At 34.5% G+C, this 16,694-nt stretch overlaps 1 protein-coding gene and 1 long non-coding RNA gene across 2 annotated transcripts in view; both read left to right on the top strand.

Annotated features, from left to right (window-relative positions):
• The window catches only part of LOC127162900 (complement C3), a 155,804-nt gene that overhangs the window by 104,406 nt on the left and 34,704 nt on the right, over positions 1-16,694 (top strand). The window contains exons 26-30 of the mRNA XM_051105821.1: positions 2,645-2,734; positions 3,166-3,249; positions 3,399-3,535; positions 5,871-5,982; positions 13,959-14,042. Coding sequence (XP_050961778.1) covers positions 2,645-2,734; positions 3,166-3,249; positions 3,399-3,535; positions 5,871-5,982; positions 13,959-14,042 — 507 coding nt within the window. The remainder of the gene's footprint in view (positions 1-2,644; positions 2,735-3,165; positions 3,250-3,398; positions 3,536-5,870; positions 5,983-13,958; positions 14,043-16,694) is intronic.
• LOC127172290 (uncharacterized) lies at positions 2,821-3,527 on the top strand. The gene is made up of 3 exons (XR_007828615.1): positions 2,821-2,882; positions 3,166-3,249; positions 3,399-3,527. It is a non-coding gene; the product is annotated as an uncharacterized LOC127172290 (long non-coding RNA).

Raw genomic sequence — 16,694 nt, 5'->3', positions numbered from 1 at the left:
TCCACAGGAAAGGAAAGATACATTCAAAAATTTGAGATGGACAAAGTGCTCTCAGAGCGAGGATCCCTCATCCTATACTTAGATAAGGTATTTCAGCAAACTGTGAATCCCAATGATGCTGTAAACATCTTTATATATATATATATATATATATATATATAAAGCACAAGAGAAAGTACATATACACAGTAAAATTCACAGAGTAAAATTAACTCTAGTCAGAGAACATTTGGTCCCTCTCTAAACAGAGTTAAATTAACACTGAAGCAGAGTTAAAGTTAATGACATAATTAAGTGATCAATTAAAAGGTGATTGAGCATTAGTGATGAACACCTGCTGTTAACAAACAGAATCACTGAAGAAAAGAGAAACACAAGAACTACAACTGATTTCAGCCACAGATTAAATCAACTGAAATAAAGACATTAAATCTCTCAAAATCTGATTAAACAACTCCACAAACAGCATCACCAGCTTCAGTCATTACTAAGCAGACTGGCTTAATTGTAATAATAATAATAATAATTAAAAAAAAAACATAATGCTACCATAATTGTGGTCAAGGTTTGCTTTAGTTTGTCTCTTGACCCTTTTAATAACTTACAATAATTTTGTTTCACAGCAAACATTTATATATTGCTGAATCAGCAACAGATTTGAAGCAACAGATTATTTTACACTTTCTGCTTATAGCTCATTTGTGTGAACATTATGAAGTGATTTTTCTCTTTGGTTTATTGATGGGCATATTGCTGAAAAAAAGGTCCTATTAAACAATCACCACCATAAAGCTTCAATTTTGAAAAAAAAAAAGAAGAGGTGTATCTACTCAGGATTTTAGACATGAACACTTATATGATCCTCAACAGTGGTGACAATAATTATTCATACTACAGTGCATGATGGGAGTTTTTACTGTGTTGTTACCCAGCATGCATTGCAGCATGAAGCATTTTGTTGATTGTCACCATTGTTGAGATTCATATGCTGGTACTTGATGTCTGTGTGTCTCTGAGTAATACTGGTGTTTACTTATTCTTTACATCATAGTGTTTCACAGGGTTGGTTAAGGTGTCTAAATTCATAAATTGAGAAAAAGCTACCCTGGATGTAATCAAATCATCTCACAATAATCATCTCAACATAAAAAGTCAATTAAGATGTGCTTGATTTAAAGCATTGATCACTCTGTTTTACAACATCACATGTACAGTTAAACAGAGATCTAACCCAAAAACTGAAGGGTCAAGAGCTAAACTAAAGCAAATGCTGATCTCCATGATGGTAGCGTCATTTTAACCACTAAAACAACTTTTGATCCTCTGTAAATCTCAATAAGAGCTTCTGTAGACGTGTGACAGAAATAAAGTCAGTCTGGTTAATAATGAGTGAAGCTGGTGATGCTGTTGTTTAATCATTATCTGCTGAGATCTTGAGGGATTTAATTACTTATTTTATTTCAGTTGATTTAATCTGTGGCTGAAATCAGTTGTAGTTCTTGTGTTTCTCTTTTCTTCAGTGATTCTGCTTGTTAACAGCAGGTGTTCATCACTAATGCTCAATCACCTTTTAATTGATCACTTAATTATCTGATCAACTTTAACTCTGCTTCAGTGTTAATTTAACTCTATTTAGAGAGGGACCAAATGTTCTCTGAATAGAGTTAATTTTACTCTGTGGATTTTACTGTGTATAACATATAACCATAGGCTGTAATAAATTATAACAAATTATGTAAAAAATAATACATTTTATTTTGTTTTCTGTCAGATATGCAACAGTTTTTTTTTCTAATTACTTGTTGCTTGTGCATGTGTTAGCATGGACCATTTCCAGTGTGCAATATGACATGTAATCAAACTTTTTCTTTGGTTTCTGTTTTGTAAGGTTTTGCATAGAGAGTCACAAAGAATTGCTTTCAGAATGCACAAGATGCTTAATGTGGGTCTGCTACAACCTGCTGCAGTCACAATATATGAATATTACTCACCAGGTGAGCTATTGGCACATGTGCACAAACACACACACGCACACACACATACAGGTTTCCATTGTTTGTGGGGACATTCCATAGACGTAATGTTTTTTCTGCTGTACAAACTGTATTGTCAGTCCCCTTGCCCCTAAACTTACCATTCACACAAAACTGTCAGTAGTTTTAGATTTTAGATGTATGATTTATACACTTGTTTCCTCATGGGGACCAAAAATAATAATTCAAAATAATGCTATACAGAAAAGAAATGATAAATACAAGTATAAAACCAACGTAAATAAGGTGGCATTTATTATAAACAACATACCATGTTAATTAAAAGACGAACTAGCGCCCCGTGTGAAATGTGCTATACCAAAAACCTTGGGCTTGCGTAACTCTCATTCGTCATCAGTCCAAACGTGCACTTTTTGTGCATGTTTTGTGTGCTTGACGTTAATTGCGTTGCATAAGTCGGAAGTTGGTGTACATAAGTTCATAAGTTGGAACAGATGATGAAGTAACATATTTCAGGAAAACAAACAAAAACAAACAAACAAACAAACAAACAAAAAAAAAACAACAACAATTAAGATTAATTTGATTATTTAATTTGCATTTGATGAATCATGTCTATGTGATCCATGTCTGTTTTGTGTGTTTTTTAGATAAACTCTGTACAAAGTTCTTCCACCCTGAGAGGGAAGATGGCGCTCTATACAGACTGTGTAAAGGAGACCTGTGCCAGTGTGCAGAAGGTATCATCATCCACAAAAATTGTTTATATAATAAATCATTTAGTTTGGTTCCCTGTGTGTATGAACATTATTAACTTCTCTAAACACAGAAACCATATCGGAGATGATGAGCGTTACACCAAAGCCTGTGAATCTGGCATGGATTATGGTAAACACGTTCAGTCCTGTGTGTTAATTCATGTTTATGAGTTTCATACTTCCAGAGATTCATTACTTACTTATTTTTTTCTACCTTAATGCCCCATTGTCCTGTTGGGATGCGATAGAAGTTCTGCACATAAATGTTGTTTTGCTCAGCAAACAACTTGAGTAAATAAATGATCACAATTGTGGATGACATATTACTCTTAACCTTTGTACAAATGCAATAAAAATGTCTGACCTGAGCCTTATTGTTCTACATGGAGATGATAATATAATATGTCTGACAGTTTATAAAGTCAAAGTGGTAGGGATGGATCTGAAAAAAGAATCTGACATCTATGACTTGAAGGTGGAGGAGGTGCTAAAACAAGGTACGGTTCATCATTCCCTCCATGTTTCTCCACTGATCATGAAATGTCTGATTCTTGTTAATGCAATTGTCCTTTCCAATAATGCTCCAATACAGTAGGCTACATACATTGCAGTAGAAGTGTTTCCTAAATGCTTTTCTGTCCTGTAGGCACTGATAAGGATGTTGAGGGGAAAGTGAGAAAATTTCTGGCTCGTCCCAGTTGCAGAAATTATTTAGGACTGGTAAAAGACAAGTCGTACCTCATCATGGGCAAATCTGTTGACCTGCCATTGCTCGGGGGGAAGGTAGGTGTTAATACTTCCAACATAGTATTTCCACATTTTCACAATGAAATGTAAAGCCAGTCTGATTTCCCCATGAAGCCAAACTTGAGGAACTCTCACAAAACAGATGCCATGCAACAAAACAATAAAAAACAGTCTTTTTTTTCATACTCGTATCTGGAGGGCATCCTCGTGCAAAAACTCAAAATATGCCACACAGAAGTAATAGAACTTATGGACCTATGGTTTTGGAAAAATGTCTGTCCACTCAAATAGTGCCCTATTTAGGGGAATAGGGGCAGATTCACCCATGCTGTTGAATTCTGTTGTTGGTCCTTACAGAACCAGAAATATATTTACAGTTCCCTTACCAAAAAGAAGTATACTTCAAGTATATTTTTAAGTATTCTTTATGTAGCAAGTATACAAATATCAGTGTACTAGTAGTATACTTTCAAGTGTACTATTTTAATACTCCTTGGGACTAAATTGGCCCACTTTCTAGTATATAAAAGTATATTTCTAAGTATACTTTAAGTATAACAGTAGTAACCTAGTAGTAAACAGTAGTATTCTGTTTTTACTGCAAGTATACTAAATGTGAACTTATAGATACACCGATAGTTTACTAATTAAATACTTTTTTTATGCATTTTAGTACACTTTGAAGTATAGTCTCAGTAAACTACTAGTTTAGTAGTTTTATACGCATACTCACTTTTTTTGTGAACTTTAAGTCATACTTTAAGTATACTGCTATGTTTCTATTTAGGTATTAATTTGTATATATTTTGTTTTGTGAATATCTGAACACACAAATCATTATAAATAACTTAGTCTAATATGTAGACAATGTTGTGTTTGTTTATAAAGCATTTTACAAAACTAAGACAGAAAATGGATATAAGTGGTTGAAAGTATCTAGGCCTCAAAACTAGATACACAAACCTCAAGAACGGTGAAATATTAAAAAGATTAAATCTTTATGTCACAGTACAACAAATAACTAACAATAATGACAAAACAACAACAATAAAGTTTAAATGAAGTCAGCAAACAGCAAAACAATAATCCTATAACAGTAACTGGATAATTTTTTTATGCTGCAATGCATGCTGGGAACTTAAAAGCCTTAACATTTCAACAGCACAGACAACTGTGTTTGACTAGTTGGGACAACATTTTAGGTAATTTTGTTGGTCTGACAAGGGTTTTTATATAGTTTCAAGAAAATAGCATTTTTTAGTATTTGAGACTGTTTCGTAAAATGGAAAATATGTATTTGCATTTTTTACAGTGTGGCAGCATCTGTTTTGGTTTCTTCACATGTGTTTTAGAAATTTTGTACAGAATATGTGTAATAGCATCTCTCGTGTATAAAAATGACAACACAGATTCTCAGAGCACAAGTATAGCTCTGATAGTACATTTGTCTAGTATATTTAGTATAAGTATATTGATAGTATATTTAGTATAAGTATAATATATGTAGACTTTTTTTAAGAATAAGTCAAGTATACTTAAATGTCATTTTGAGTATATTTCTGATAAGTATATAAAGAACATTCTGAGAAGTGCATAAATAGTAGATTGAAAGTATGCTTTCCTGTTTTTAGTTTAAAAAAAGTATACTAATAACACACTTGAATTAACTTCTTTTTCGTAAGGGTTCTCATAATCTGCAACAATGTCTTCAGCAGACACATTTGCATAATGCATAAACATTTTTGTGGACAGGTCACAGCATTTTACTAGGTTTTACATTTGTAAACCTGTTTTCACAACAACGGCAGTTTTCTGCCAAAATAAAAGCTTGAAGGTTTAACTTGAGAAATTAGGACAAAAGTATAGCATTTTCCTACTGTAAAGTGAAACAGTCTTACAAAATCCTGTGGGAAACACTCCTAAGGAGTCTGCACAATCCTGTAAGATGCAGTGCTGTGTTGTTATTATTCTTTTTTTTTTTTTTTTTTTGGAGCTCTTTCACCCCGTATGCCCTCATTCAGCATTCCCTACATTAGTCCACTGATATAGTGTAGTTGGCTGAATTCGGACCTTGAGTGTGCCGGAAAGACTGCCGCTTTTGCATAGTTTGTGCTTACTGCTTAACAATTATTCGAAACTTTGCAAACTGGCAGCTCCAGTAGCAATGAAATGATTTATCTTGAATACTGTTGTGTATTATATTGAATGAGTGCACTTGATAATGTCTATGGTTTTGGAAAAATGTATGTCCAGTCAAATAGTGGCCTATTTAAGGGTACAGGGGTATGTAATGTAATTGTTTAATGGTCATTTGTACCAAGGTGGATTTATACCAAGAGGTTTTGTGTTTTCTTTTGTTTTTAGTCTGCAGTACATCTTGGGAGAGCACACCTGGGTTGAATACTGGCCCACACAAGAGGAAAGCCAAACTCCAGAACACAGGGAACGATACATGGGCATCTCTAAACTCCAGGATGCAAAACGTAATTTATATACATAAATTGAATATAATTTAAGAAAAATGTACACTGTTAAAAATTGCTGTAAAAAAACGGCCAAATTTTGACAGTAACATGCTGTTTTCCATTAAAACAGTGCATTCTGGGTATTATTTGTCATTTTCGAAAAAGTAGCCTGCTGCTATGTATGGTGAATTAACAGCGTTCAAAATCGACACTCAGAGACTGTGTTTAAAATCAAACTCTACACCCTCATTCACTATTCCCTACATGAGTTTACTAATATAGTCCACCTTACAGAGATAATGAAAACTAATGAGTGACTTCAGACACTGACGAACAGCTGCTGTTAATGAGCAGAATCACTGATTGAAAGAGAAACAAGACAAACACAAGAACTATAGAACTGACTTCAGCCACAGCCTTAGATGAAATCAACTGAACATTTAAACAACTCAACACACAGCTTCACCAACTTCACGCATTTCTAACCAGACTGATTTTATTTCTGTCAGATGTATATAGAAGGTCTTATTGAGAATGAACAGATGTTTAGATGATGATGTTTTATTGTTTTGTTTGACGATACCATTGTGGAGATCAGTGTTTGCTTTAATTGGGCTCCTGACTCTTGACATTAAAACATAGGTATATTTGTTGTAACTGGGTTTTTATGATGCATTAGTTACAGCAATGCTGGTCAATTGATGTCAGCTATGTCTAGTTGGGCATAAATGTCATCTACTGAGCTGGTTCTGAGTCTTGTGAGACTCTTTAAGAGTTTATTTTTGAGTGTGTGTTTATTTGTTGTTTCTACAAGTGTGTAGCATGAGATCTTTTGATAATGTGGGAACCAGAAAAGAAAGATTTAATAGTTAAAATTTAGAATTACTTAAGCATTTATACTCAAATAGAGACATGAAGAATCAGCATATGAATCTCAACAATGGTGACAATCGAAAGCTTCATGCTGCAATGCATGCTGGGTATCAGCACACTACGAAACCTCACCCATGACTTGTTCTCACCATTGTTGAGATTCATACCATGATTCTTGATGTGTGTATCTAAAATATACAGAACTTCTTTTTTTTAAATGAGTGGTCTTTTTCATATCTACACCCAATTTTTTTTTTTTATTTCACATCAATATTCAATAAAAGAAAACACACCGGATAAAACCAGTGTTATTACCAAACCATAAACAATTCCAGGTTTCTTTGTAGTCATTAATATATATATATATATATATATATACATACATACATGTTTTTATCATAATAAGCATGTTCTAAATATACACAATTACAACAACTAAACTAAAATTAACCTTAAAATGTCAAGGTTCAACAGCCCAACTAAAGTAAACACTGATCTCCACCGTGGTAGTGAAAGACAAAAAAAAAAAAAAAAAACCTAAACCTCTGCAACTCTCTTCTGTAGACGTCTGACAGAAATAAAGTCAGTGTGGTAATAATTGAAGCTGCTAATGCTGTTTTAGGAGTTTAATCAGATCTTGAGAGATTTAATGTCTTCTTTTATTTCAGCTGATGTCATCCAGAGATGGGGACTCGAGTTTGAGACTCGGACTCGAGTGCGACTTAAGTCGCATGACTTCAGACTCGACTTGAGACTCGTCCTCGAAAGACTTCAGACTCGACTCGGACTCGAGCTGCGGGACATGTGAACAATGTTTATTTTTAGGAAACAACTGATGAGCTCGCTGTTATTCCCCTCCCTCCATTACCTATAACCTGCCCATGTAACACGCGACGTGTATCTGCTGCGCGCGGGCGCGGCCACACATTTTTTATTTATTTTATTTTAGGCGCGGCCGCCACACATGAGAGGACAACGAACAAACATGTCGACTGCTGTGCCATTCATCGTTAGCTTTGGATTTTAAAACTTCAAACAAGACGGCCCAAACAGAAGAAGTGCTCAATGCAAAATATGTGATATGAGGATAAAAGATTCAGTATAGACAGCGTCATTGATTATAATAGAGCTTTGTGATATCGCGAACTAAGCTTTTACTAATTTTAAGGGAGTTTGTAAATGAGATACTGATTTAATACAGCAGTTAAATAAACAAGATGTTATTATTAAGTGACTTACATTGTCTGACTATAACACTATTGCCTGATTTTGCTCTATTTCGTCGTCAAAAGTAGTCTGAAACAAGTCACAACTGAGCCGCTGCGCATCTCCATTCAAACACAGCGGTGTTTCGTTTATGAATGAACTCGTTTTTAAAACGAATCTAGTGAAATGATTCAATTTCCCATTCATAAAGACAGTCACTCTTTATTCCTAAATGAAGCAGCAGTTCGAACGAATCAAATGAATGATATGATTCAGTAATTAAATCAGTCTCTTGCCGCCACCTGCTGGCAGTTATTTAAATCATTTAACATTTCTGTATTAAAAAAAAAAATTGATTTAAAACATTAATCTCAACAATGAATTTAGGAACATGATTGCACTTCTGCCACCTCTGAGCCTCATTAAACATATAAAAAGGTAAAAACAAAAGTTAAATTCCCTTGTAAATCACTTTAAGGAGTCAAATATCACCTCATAATGGGAAGGCAAATTTTTTTTTTTTATCAGATTTTTGGATTATTGTTTAGAATGTGCTCCTAAAATTTTGATTGTGCTACTAAGTTTTTTAAATTAGGAGCACAATGTGATGTTTGACCATATTTGGTCTTTCTTAATTTTTGGTCTGTACTGTACTGTGTGTTCATGCTACAAGGCAAAATACAGATATTAACTTAAAAGTAAAGCATTCTTGGTGTTTTTGTCATGTTGCAATAGCCTGTTTACACTGATTATATACCAAAATCAAAGCTGATACTGTATGCTAATAGATAAAGGAGTCATTATAACATATTACATGCTTTGAATTCCTTATATATAGCTATGCATGTTGGATGGGTCGCTGTACGTGATGCAACACTTATTATAACCAGAGACTTAATATAATAAAGAGACTTGAGACTTGACTTGGACTCTAGCTCAGAGACTTGAGACTTGACTTGGACGCTAGCACAAAGACTTGAGACTTGACTTGGACGCTAGCTCAAAGACTTGAGACTTGACTTGGACTCTAGCTCAGAGACTTGAGACTTGACTTGGACGCTAGCTCAAAGACTTGAGACTTGACTTGGACTCTAGCTCAGAGACTTGAGACTTGACTTGGAATCTAGCTTACAGACTTGTGAGCATCTCTGATGTCATCTAAGGCTGTGGCTGAATCAGTTGTTCTTGTATTATTCTTTCATTCAGTGATTTTGTTTGTTAACAGCTGGTGTTCATTACTAATGCTCAATCAGAACGTGATCAATCATATAATTATCTCATTAACTTCAGCACTAATTCAGTATTACTCAAACACTCTGTAGTGTTGACACATTAGAAGTGTTCATTTAAAACTGAGGATTTTGCTGTGGGTTTTAAAGGGTTAAAGATGTATGATGGAAAAAAAAAACAGCATGAAATGTAATTTAACAGTAATAAACTGTAATTAATTTACGGCAACACACTGTAGAAAAACAGTAATTTGCTGGCAACCGAGCTGCCAGTTGATTACTGTTAATTCAAGAAAAAACAGTAATATACTGTAAAACATAACAGTCAGATTTACCGAGCAAATCAAGTTATTTTCACTAAAATATTAGTGAATGTTCATAGAAAAACAATGATGCAAAGTCATTAACTGGTAAGGAGAGTAAATATTTGATTGTGTCTAACTGATGTGTTTTTGTACAAGAGAGATCTGTCAGTTTAATTTAGTTTTGTGGGTCACCATTGTGCTGGAGAGTAGAGCTTGTGCTTCAGGCAATGATGAGCCACAAGTACTGAGGTTTTGCTGCTTTATTTAAAGACGGTAATTGTGGAATCACTGATATAGTGATAATCTCTTTACTAAGCACTTTATTACACAAATTTGTGCTTTTGTTAGTTAATGACAATCTATAAAGATTTGAGTAAAAGTCGATTGCTTCTTTATTACACTTTAAGTGTTTGTGGGTTTATATTAAGAAATATTGTTCTTAGTGGACTCAAATTAAATAAGTTCACTGTACTAACACCATATAAACAATAGTTTTTTTAAAACTCAAATGGTTTGAAGCAATCGGTTTCCAAAATAAAATGAGTTACCACATGGTATAATAACGGTAACATACTGTAAAAAAGAAGAGCTGTAACGGTAGAGAGCTATAAAATAACAGTATAATGCTGGCAACCACAGCTGCCAGTAAATTACTGTTATTTTACAGTGCAATTTTTTACAGTGTAGAATTATCTTTTATCTGTTATACTCGGAACGTTCTTTTTAGTAATACTATTTAAGTCAAATGGTGTTGTTGTAATTTCATAGTAAAAGTTAATTGAATTAACCCTCTGGGGTCGAAAAACGCGCCGGCGCGGTTTGTGGCCGTTTTTCTGATAACGCCAAAAAGGATTTAAATTTCTCTGTCATTTCTGATCGTACAGATAAGAACAATACATCAATGGAATCTGTAAGGAATTCACTTTTATTTTTCTACACTCATAATAACAACAACACTCTGTGGTTTTGTGAAATAAAGCAAACAAACAGGGTATGTAATCCGCTGCGTTGTTTTCTGTGATCGTCATTACGAAATGCGTCACTAAAATTAACTAAAACTCAGCGAATACTCCACACAGAGACATGAGAGACATATCTGTAGAAAGCCTGATATGTCTGCTTTTAAACGAAGTAAGTGTTATCGAAAACAAATATCATGTGTTAAAGTAATCCGTATGAAACCAACCCCATGTCCAGTCTTTTTCGTCAGACCTAATTATTTTTAATTTGATCACGCCCACAAGCTGCTTTCGGTTTGTTATTATAATCAGCCACGTGGAGGCGCGCGCGGCGAACCGCCCACATCAACGTAAACAAAGCGGGAGACTTCACTTCATTGTTCATCTCGGCTACTTGCATCTTGTTACTGGAAGAAGACGGGCTGTGAGGAGAAAGATTTATATTTCCCTCAGAGGAAGAGCGATGCGAGGCACGGCGAGATCCACTGAAAGAGTAAGTCTTTCTTTTATTACTTACGTTAGTTGTTGTGTTATTGTGATATTCGTGACTACACATGCAGTCAGTGAAACGTTATGAAGTTTCATTTCATTGCGTCAAAATGTTTGACGACGCCAGGATGTTTTTAATGTTCTATAAAATAAAAAAGACGCGATATAAATGTAATAGTGTTTACACTGTAACACTGAATGAAAGAGTCTAAGATTGTTTAGACAAAACTACTGTCATATACTCTGTTCACGAATAGATGTTTATGACGTGCTTAACAATAATACATTAGTTTCTCAGACATAAAATGGCTTTGTATTGTATAAAACATACAAAGCATGCTTGTGTTTATGACTATAAAATCATATTTATTTATTTATTTATTTATTTATTTATCGTATAACAATAGGATACTATTAGTTTATTATTAATACTATGTTAATGAATAGATGTTTAACGTGCTAAACAATAATTTGTTTCTTAGATATAAAATGCTATTTTTTAAAGATAGTATAAAGCATGTGTGAGTCTATGCACAGTAAAATTCACAGAGTAAAATTAACTCTATTCAGAGAACATTTGGTCCCTCTCTAAATAGAGTTAAATTAACACTGAATCAGAGTTAAAGTTAAAGAGATAATTAAGTGATCAATTAAAAGGTGATTGAGCATTAGTGATGAACACCTGCTCTTAACAAGCAGAATCACTGAAGAAAAGAGAAACACAAGAACTACAACTGATTTCAGCCACAGATTAAATCAACTGAAATAAAAGACATCATCCCCCGGTTTCACAGATAAGGCTTAAGCCTAGTCCTGCACTAAATTGTAAGTCTGAGCTGTTTCAACTGAAAGAAACTTGCACTGACTGATCTTAAAATATATCAATGCCTTTGTTTTGTCTTAAGATGCACACTAGTAATGTTTGTTTCTAAGGCACGTTTATAAAAATTACATAAATGTCCTAATTGAACTATGGCCTAATCCTGGCTTAGTCTAAGCCCTGTCTGTGAAACCAGGCTTAAATCTCTCAAAATCTGATTAAACAACTCCACAAACAGCATCACCAGCTTCAGTCATTACTAAGCAGACTGGCTTAACTGTAATAATAATAATAATAATAAAAAAAAAAACAATAAAAAAAAAAAAACATAATGCCACCATAATTGTGGTCAAGGTTTGCTTTAGTTTGTCTCTTGACCCTTTTAATAACTTACAATGATTTTGCTTCTAAGCAATTGTAATTTTGTTTCACAGCAAACATGCACGTATTGCTGAATCAAACGTTTGAAGCAGCAGATTATTTTACACTTTCTGCTTATAGCTCATTTGTGTGAACATTATAAAGTGATCTTTCTCTTTGGTTTATTGATGGGCATATTGCTGAAAAAAGGTCCTATTAAACAATCACAACCATAAAGCTTCAATTTTGAAAAAAAAGAGGTGCATCTGCTCAGTATTTTAGACATGAACACTTATCATATGATCCTCAACAGTGGTGACAACAATTATTCATACTGCAGTGTATGATGGGAGTTTTTACTGTGTTGTTACCCAGCATGCATTGCAGCATGAAGCATTTTGTTGATTGTCACCATTGTTGAGATTCATATGCTGGTACTTGATGTCTGTGTGTCTTTAAGGAATAGTGGTGTTTACTTATGTTTTACATGAACCTAAAATAATTATTATTACACTGTAGTTTTTTTCTTTGTTTGCTTTCACTGCTGAAGTTTCATGGGGTTGGTTATGGTTATCTAAATGCATAAATTGAGAAAACATTACCCCGGATGTGATCAAATCATCTCACAATAAACATCTCAACATAAAAAGTCAATTAAAATGTGTTTAATGTAAAGCATTGACCGCTCTGTTTTACAACATCACATGTACAGTTAAACAGAGATCTAACCCAGAAACTGAAGGGTCAAGAGCTCAACTAAAGCAAATGCTGATCTCCATGATGGTGGTGTCATTGTAACCACTAAAACATCAACTTTTGATCCTCTGTAAATCTCAATAAGAGCTTCTGTAGACGTGTGACAAAAATAAAGTCAGTCTGGTTAATAATGAGTGAAGCTGTTTGTGGAGTTGTTTAATCATCATCTGCTGAGATCTCGAGGGATTTAATCACTTATTTTATTTCAGTTGATTTAATCTGTGTCTGAAATCAGTTGTAGTTCTTGTGTTTCTGTTTTCTTCAGTGATTCTGCTTGTTAACAGCAGGTGTTCATCACTAATGCTCAATCACCTTTTAATTGATCACTTAATTATGTGATCAACTTTAACTCTGCTTCAGTGTTAATTTAACTCTATTTAGAGAGGGACCAAATGTTCTCTGAATAGAGTTAATTTTACTCTGTGGATTTTACTGTGAACCAGGGCTGCACAATTAATTGAAATAAAACACAAAGGTTGTGATGCATATTTCACAGTTGTGCTCAAGAGTGTTCTCCAGCTGCAAGTATGAATCAAATAGACATTACGGGTGTTTTATTATGCTTACTCCATCCAATTTTGGGTAAAATATGAAAAATAATACTTCTGTATTATATAGAAATCTGAAGTAAACATTATATTTCATATTTCTCTCCAGTGTGAAATGGAAGTAATGGAAGTGTTATCACAATAGTAATAGTTCTTATTTTGTTTAATATTTAGTAACAATAGTTAGAATCATCATAATCATTACTAGTCATATTAAGATACAAGCACAAAATGTTGGACTAAATCATGCAGCCCTACTTTCAACAAAATATGGGGACAAAAAACTCTATGAATATCATTATAGTTCCAGCCAGTCAAGAGATCACAGTCAACTTCTGCTCTTGCCTTATCAGTACTCATCGAAACTGTACAAATTATAATTAGCAAATGACACATGACTACTCCTCCAACTTGCTGTTTTCATCCGTTTCTCATCCCAAACTGAACAGGAGAAAAACCTTTAGTTCTTAGAGCTGACATACCAGATGATTGGCTTCCAGACACACCTGCTAGCACGTACATCACAATTACTGGTAAGGAAAAAGATGTTTTCAAGAATATGTAGTAATTATTTCTTTGATTTTGAATGCATGATTTATTTAAAGAGAGAAGCCCATATACACTGTCACCTGATTCCATCTCTATATTCCGCCATATCCACAACATTTTTTAGTACTTTCTTTAGATCTACCAGTTTTAAGGCCTTTTTGTAGACAGAAACACTGTCCTTCCACACAATTCAAAATACCTCTAGTTTTGTTTTCTTCCAGCTGCGGTCTATTTTCCAGGATGCTCTTTCTAGGGCACAAGTGTGCTCAATGAGTTGAAACGAGTCAGTAAGATTATTTATAAAGCAATCTGTAGTGGTAGAAGTAGAGACGCACCAGTCGACTGACCATTAATCTTTTTTTGGTTATTTTATTTTGGCCAATCTCTGTTCCAGACTTGCACACAAACCGCATTGCAAACAATTTCCAAAATGACATTTGTGTGGAAAATTAAGAAGTCTGTAAACAAAGGCCAGAGATGCTAAAGATGGACAAGGAGAAAATACTGCATACGGCAGAGCAGCTCACTGTTTGTGATGCAAGAAATATTGGAAGAAAATCCTAAATCCTTAGGTCGCTGCACTGTAAAAAAAATCAGTGAAAAAATACAGTACAATATACCCTAATAATTAAAGGAAATTTTCCGTTTTTGGTTTTTACAGGTGTTTTTCCGTATTTTTGAATTACGCTTTGCATTGTGGGAACAAGAACGTTGGTGGCTTACATAGGTGCGAAAACAGTGAAGAGTATTGTACAGATGCTCATGTTTTCTTTTTTTTCTTTTTTTTAAATTCCGTCTGTTACTGTTTAAAGCTAAACTGTCTTTTACAATACAGGCATTTTGCCTGAGTTGACACATTGTTAAATGAATTGAGTATTTGATATTGTTTAGTCCTAACCCACTTAAAGCAAACAAAAGCCATTGCCCACATAGCAATTGACATCTGACCCAGCTCTGGGCCAAGCAAGGAGTTACACTCAGCCCAAGTGCAGCAAATAATTACAGCCCTTGTTTGGCCCAGATCTAGACTACAGACATGAGCCACACATGAGCCATAACTGGCCCAAATCTCAGCCAAATAGTAACTTATAACCAGCCCTGAACTGAGCCAGAACAAGTTTTAATAGTGCTACACAATCTCAGCCTTCAGTAAACCACATAGAGACTAGTCTTAAACCAGAAGCCCCAAAACTGAGCCATGTCTAAAGGTGTAACTGTGTTTTACTGCTTATTGATGGATCCATGGCTGAGTTGGTTTTTGTTTTCCTTTTTTAGGCTCAGTTTTGGGGTTTCTGGTTAAAGACTAGACTCTATGTGGTTTACTGAAGGCTTGACTGGGTCCCAGATAGCAAGAGAGGAGGTGAAAACCATTGACTCAATGTTAAAAATAGTTGATTTGTCAATGTTAATGTCATTAAATCAATTAATGTTGAAAAAATGTTGACATTTCAACAAACCACCATTACTGTTATCAGTGATTGCTTTAGTTGAGTTCTTGATTCTTGTTTTTCATTAAGTCAATTTTTTCTCTGTGATATAATGGTGTTTTGATGTAAACACTTATGCTGTTGAAAAGAGATATTTTAAAATTAAGTTAAAGTAGATTGCTTTTTGCAGTGGATGTCAACTAGCATTACAGTTGAGAAACAATTCTAAATAATATTGATGAATGTCATTACTGATGTAAATCTTCTGTATCACAAATGCAAAAAAAAAAAAAAAAAAAAAAAAAAAAAAAAAAAGAAAAGATTTAGACATTTAGACTTTTTTTTTTTTTTGAAAATTTTATTTTGCTTTTTTTAAACATAATATCAACAAACAAAAGACCAAACACAAAATGGAAATAATAATAAAAAATAAAAACATTGAGAGAGATACAATATAAATATCACAAGTGTAACATATTTAACAGATAAAATATGTCAGTTTAACAATCAGCACTTATCAAATCAAATCCCGTGGTACTGTTTTTATATAATTCAAAAAGGGGTCCCAGATTTTATAAAATAATTCACTCCTGCCCCTCATAGAATATGTAATCTTTTCTAACGGTACACAACTACACACCTCCGACAACCACAATCCAATCGGCACCTTAATGTCTGCTTTCCATTTCAGAGCAATACATTTCTTAGCTATTATTAACAACATTTCAGTCAGCTTAATCGTGTGACTATGTCGGAGGTTAGAATTAGTAAAATTATGTAGTTGTGATGAGGGTAAGGACGAATCGTGAGACGGTGGATCCATCTGCAACAACTTTATTAAATCGGACAACTTAAACAGGCGTTGGTCAACACTGGCAGACTGGTGTGGTGAAGACAAATCCAAAGGGATAGTGATAGTCCGTGCAAAAGGTCGGGGCCGGCGGCAAGACAACAACAATAGTCCGTGGGGATAGCAGAGGTCGATAAAGGGCGGGCAGCAAAGGTTCACACACAGTAAAACAGTCCAGTTGGCAACGGGTAGGCAGTCCGATAAAGAAACGCTCAGGATTGACGACATAACCGACAAAACTTCGCGGTGAGCGAGCCGGCGAAGCACGCTGAAATGGCCGCCGGGGAGGAAGTGACCCGGGAGACCCGGAACCGGAAGTGGGAACCCCAGGCACGGGATTGTGGGTAATGTAGTACTAA

The sequence above is a fragment of the Labeo rohita genome, chromosome 1 (genome assembly GCF_022985175.1).
Source record: "Labeo rohita strain BAU-BD-2019 chromosome 1, IGBB_LRoh.1.0, whole genome shotgun sequence".
Lineage (NCBI taxonomy): Eukaryota > Metazoa > Chordata > Actinopteri > Cypriniformes > Cyprinidae > Labeo > Labeo rohita.
This window is presented reverse-complemented; position numbering and strand designations above follow the sequence as displayed.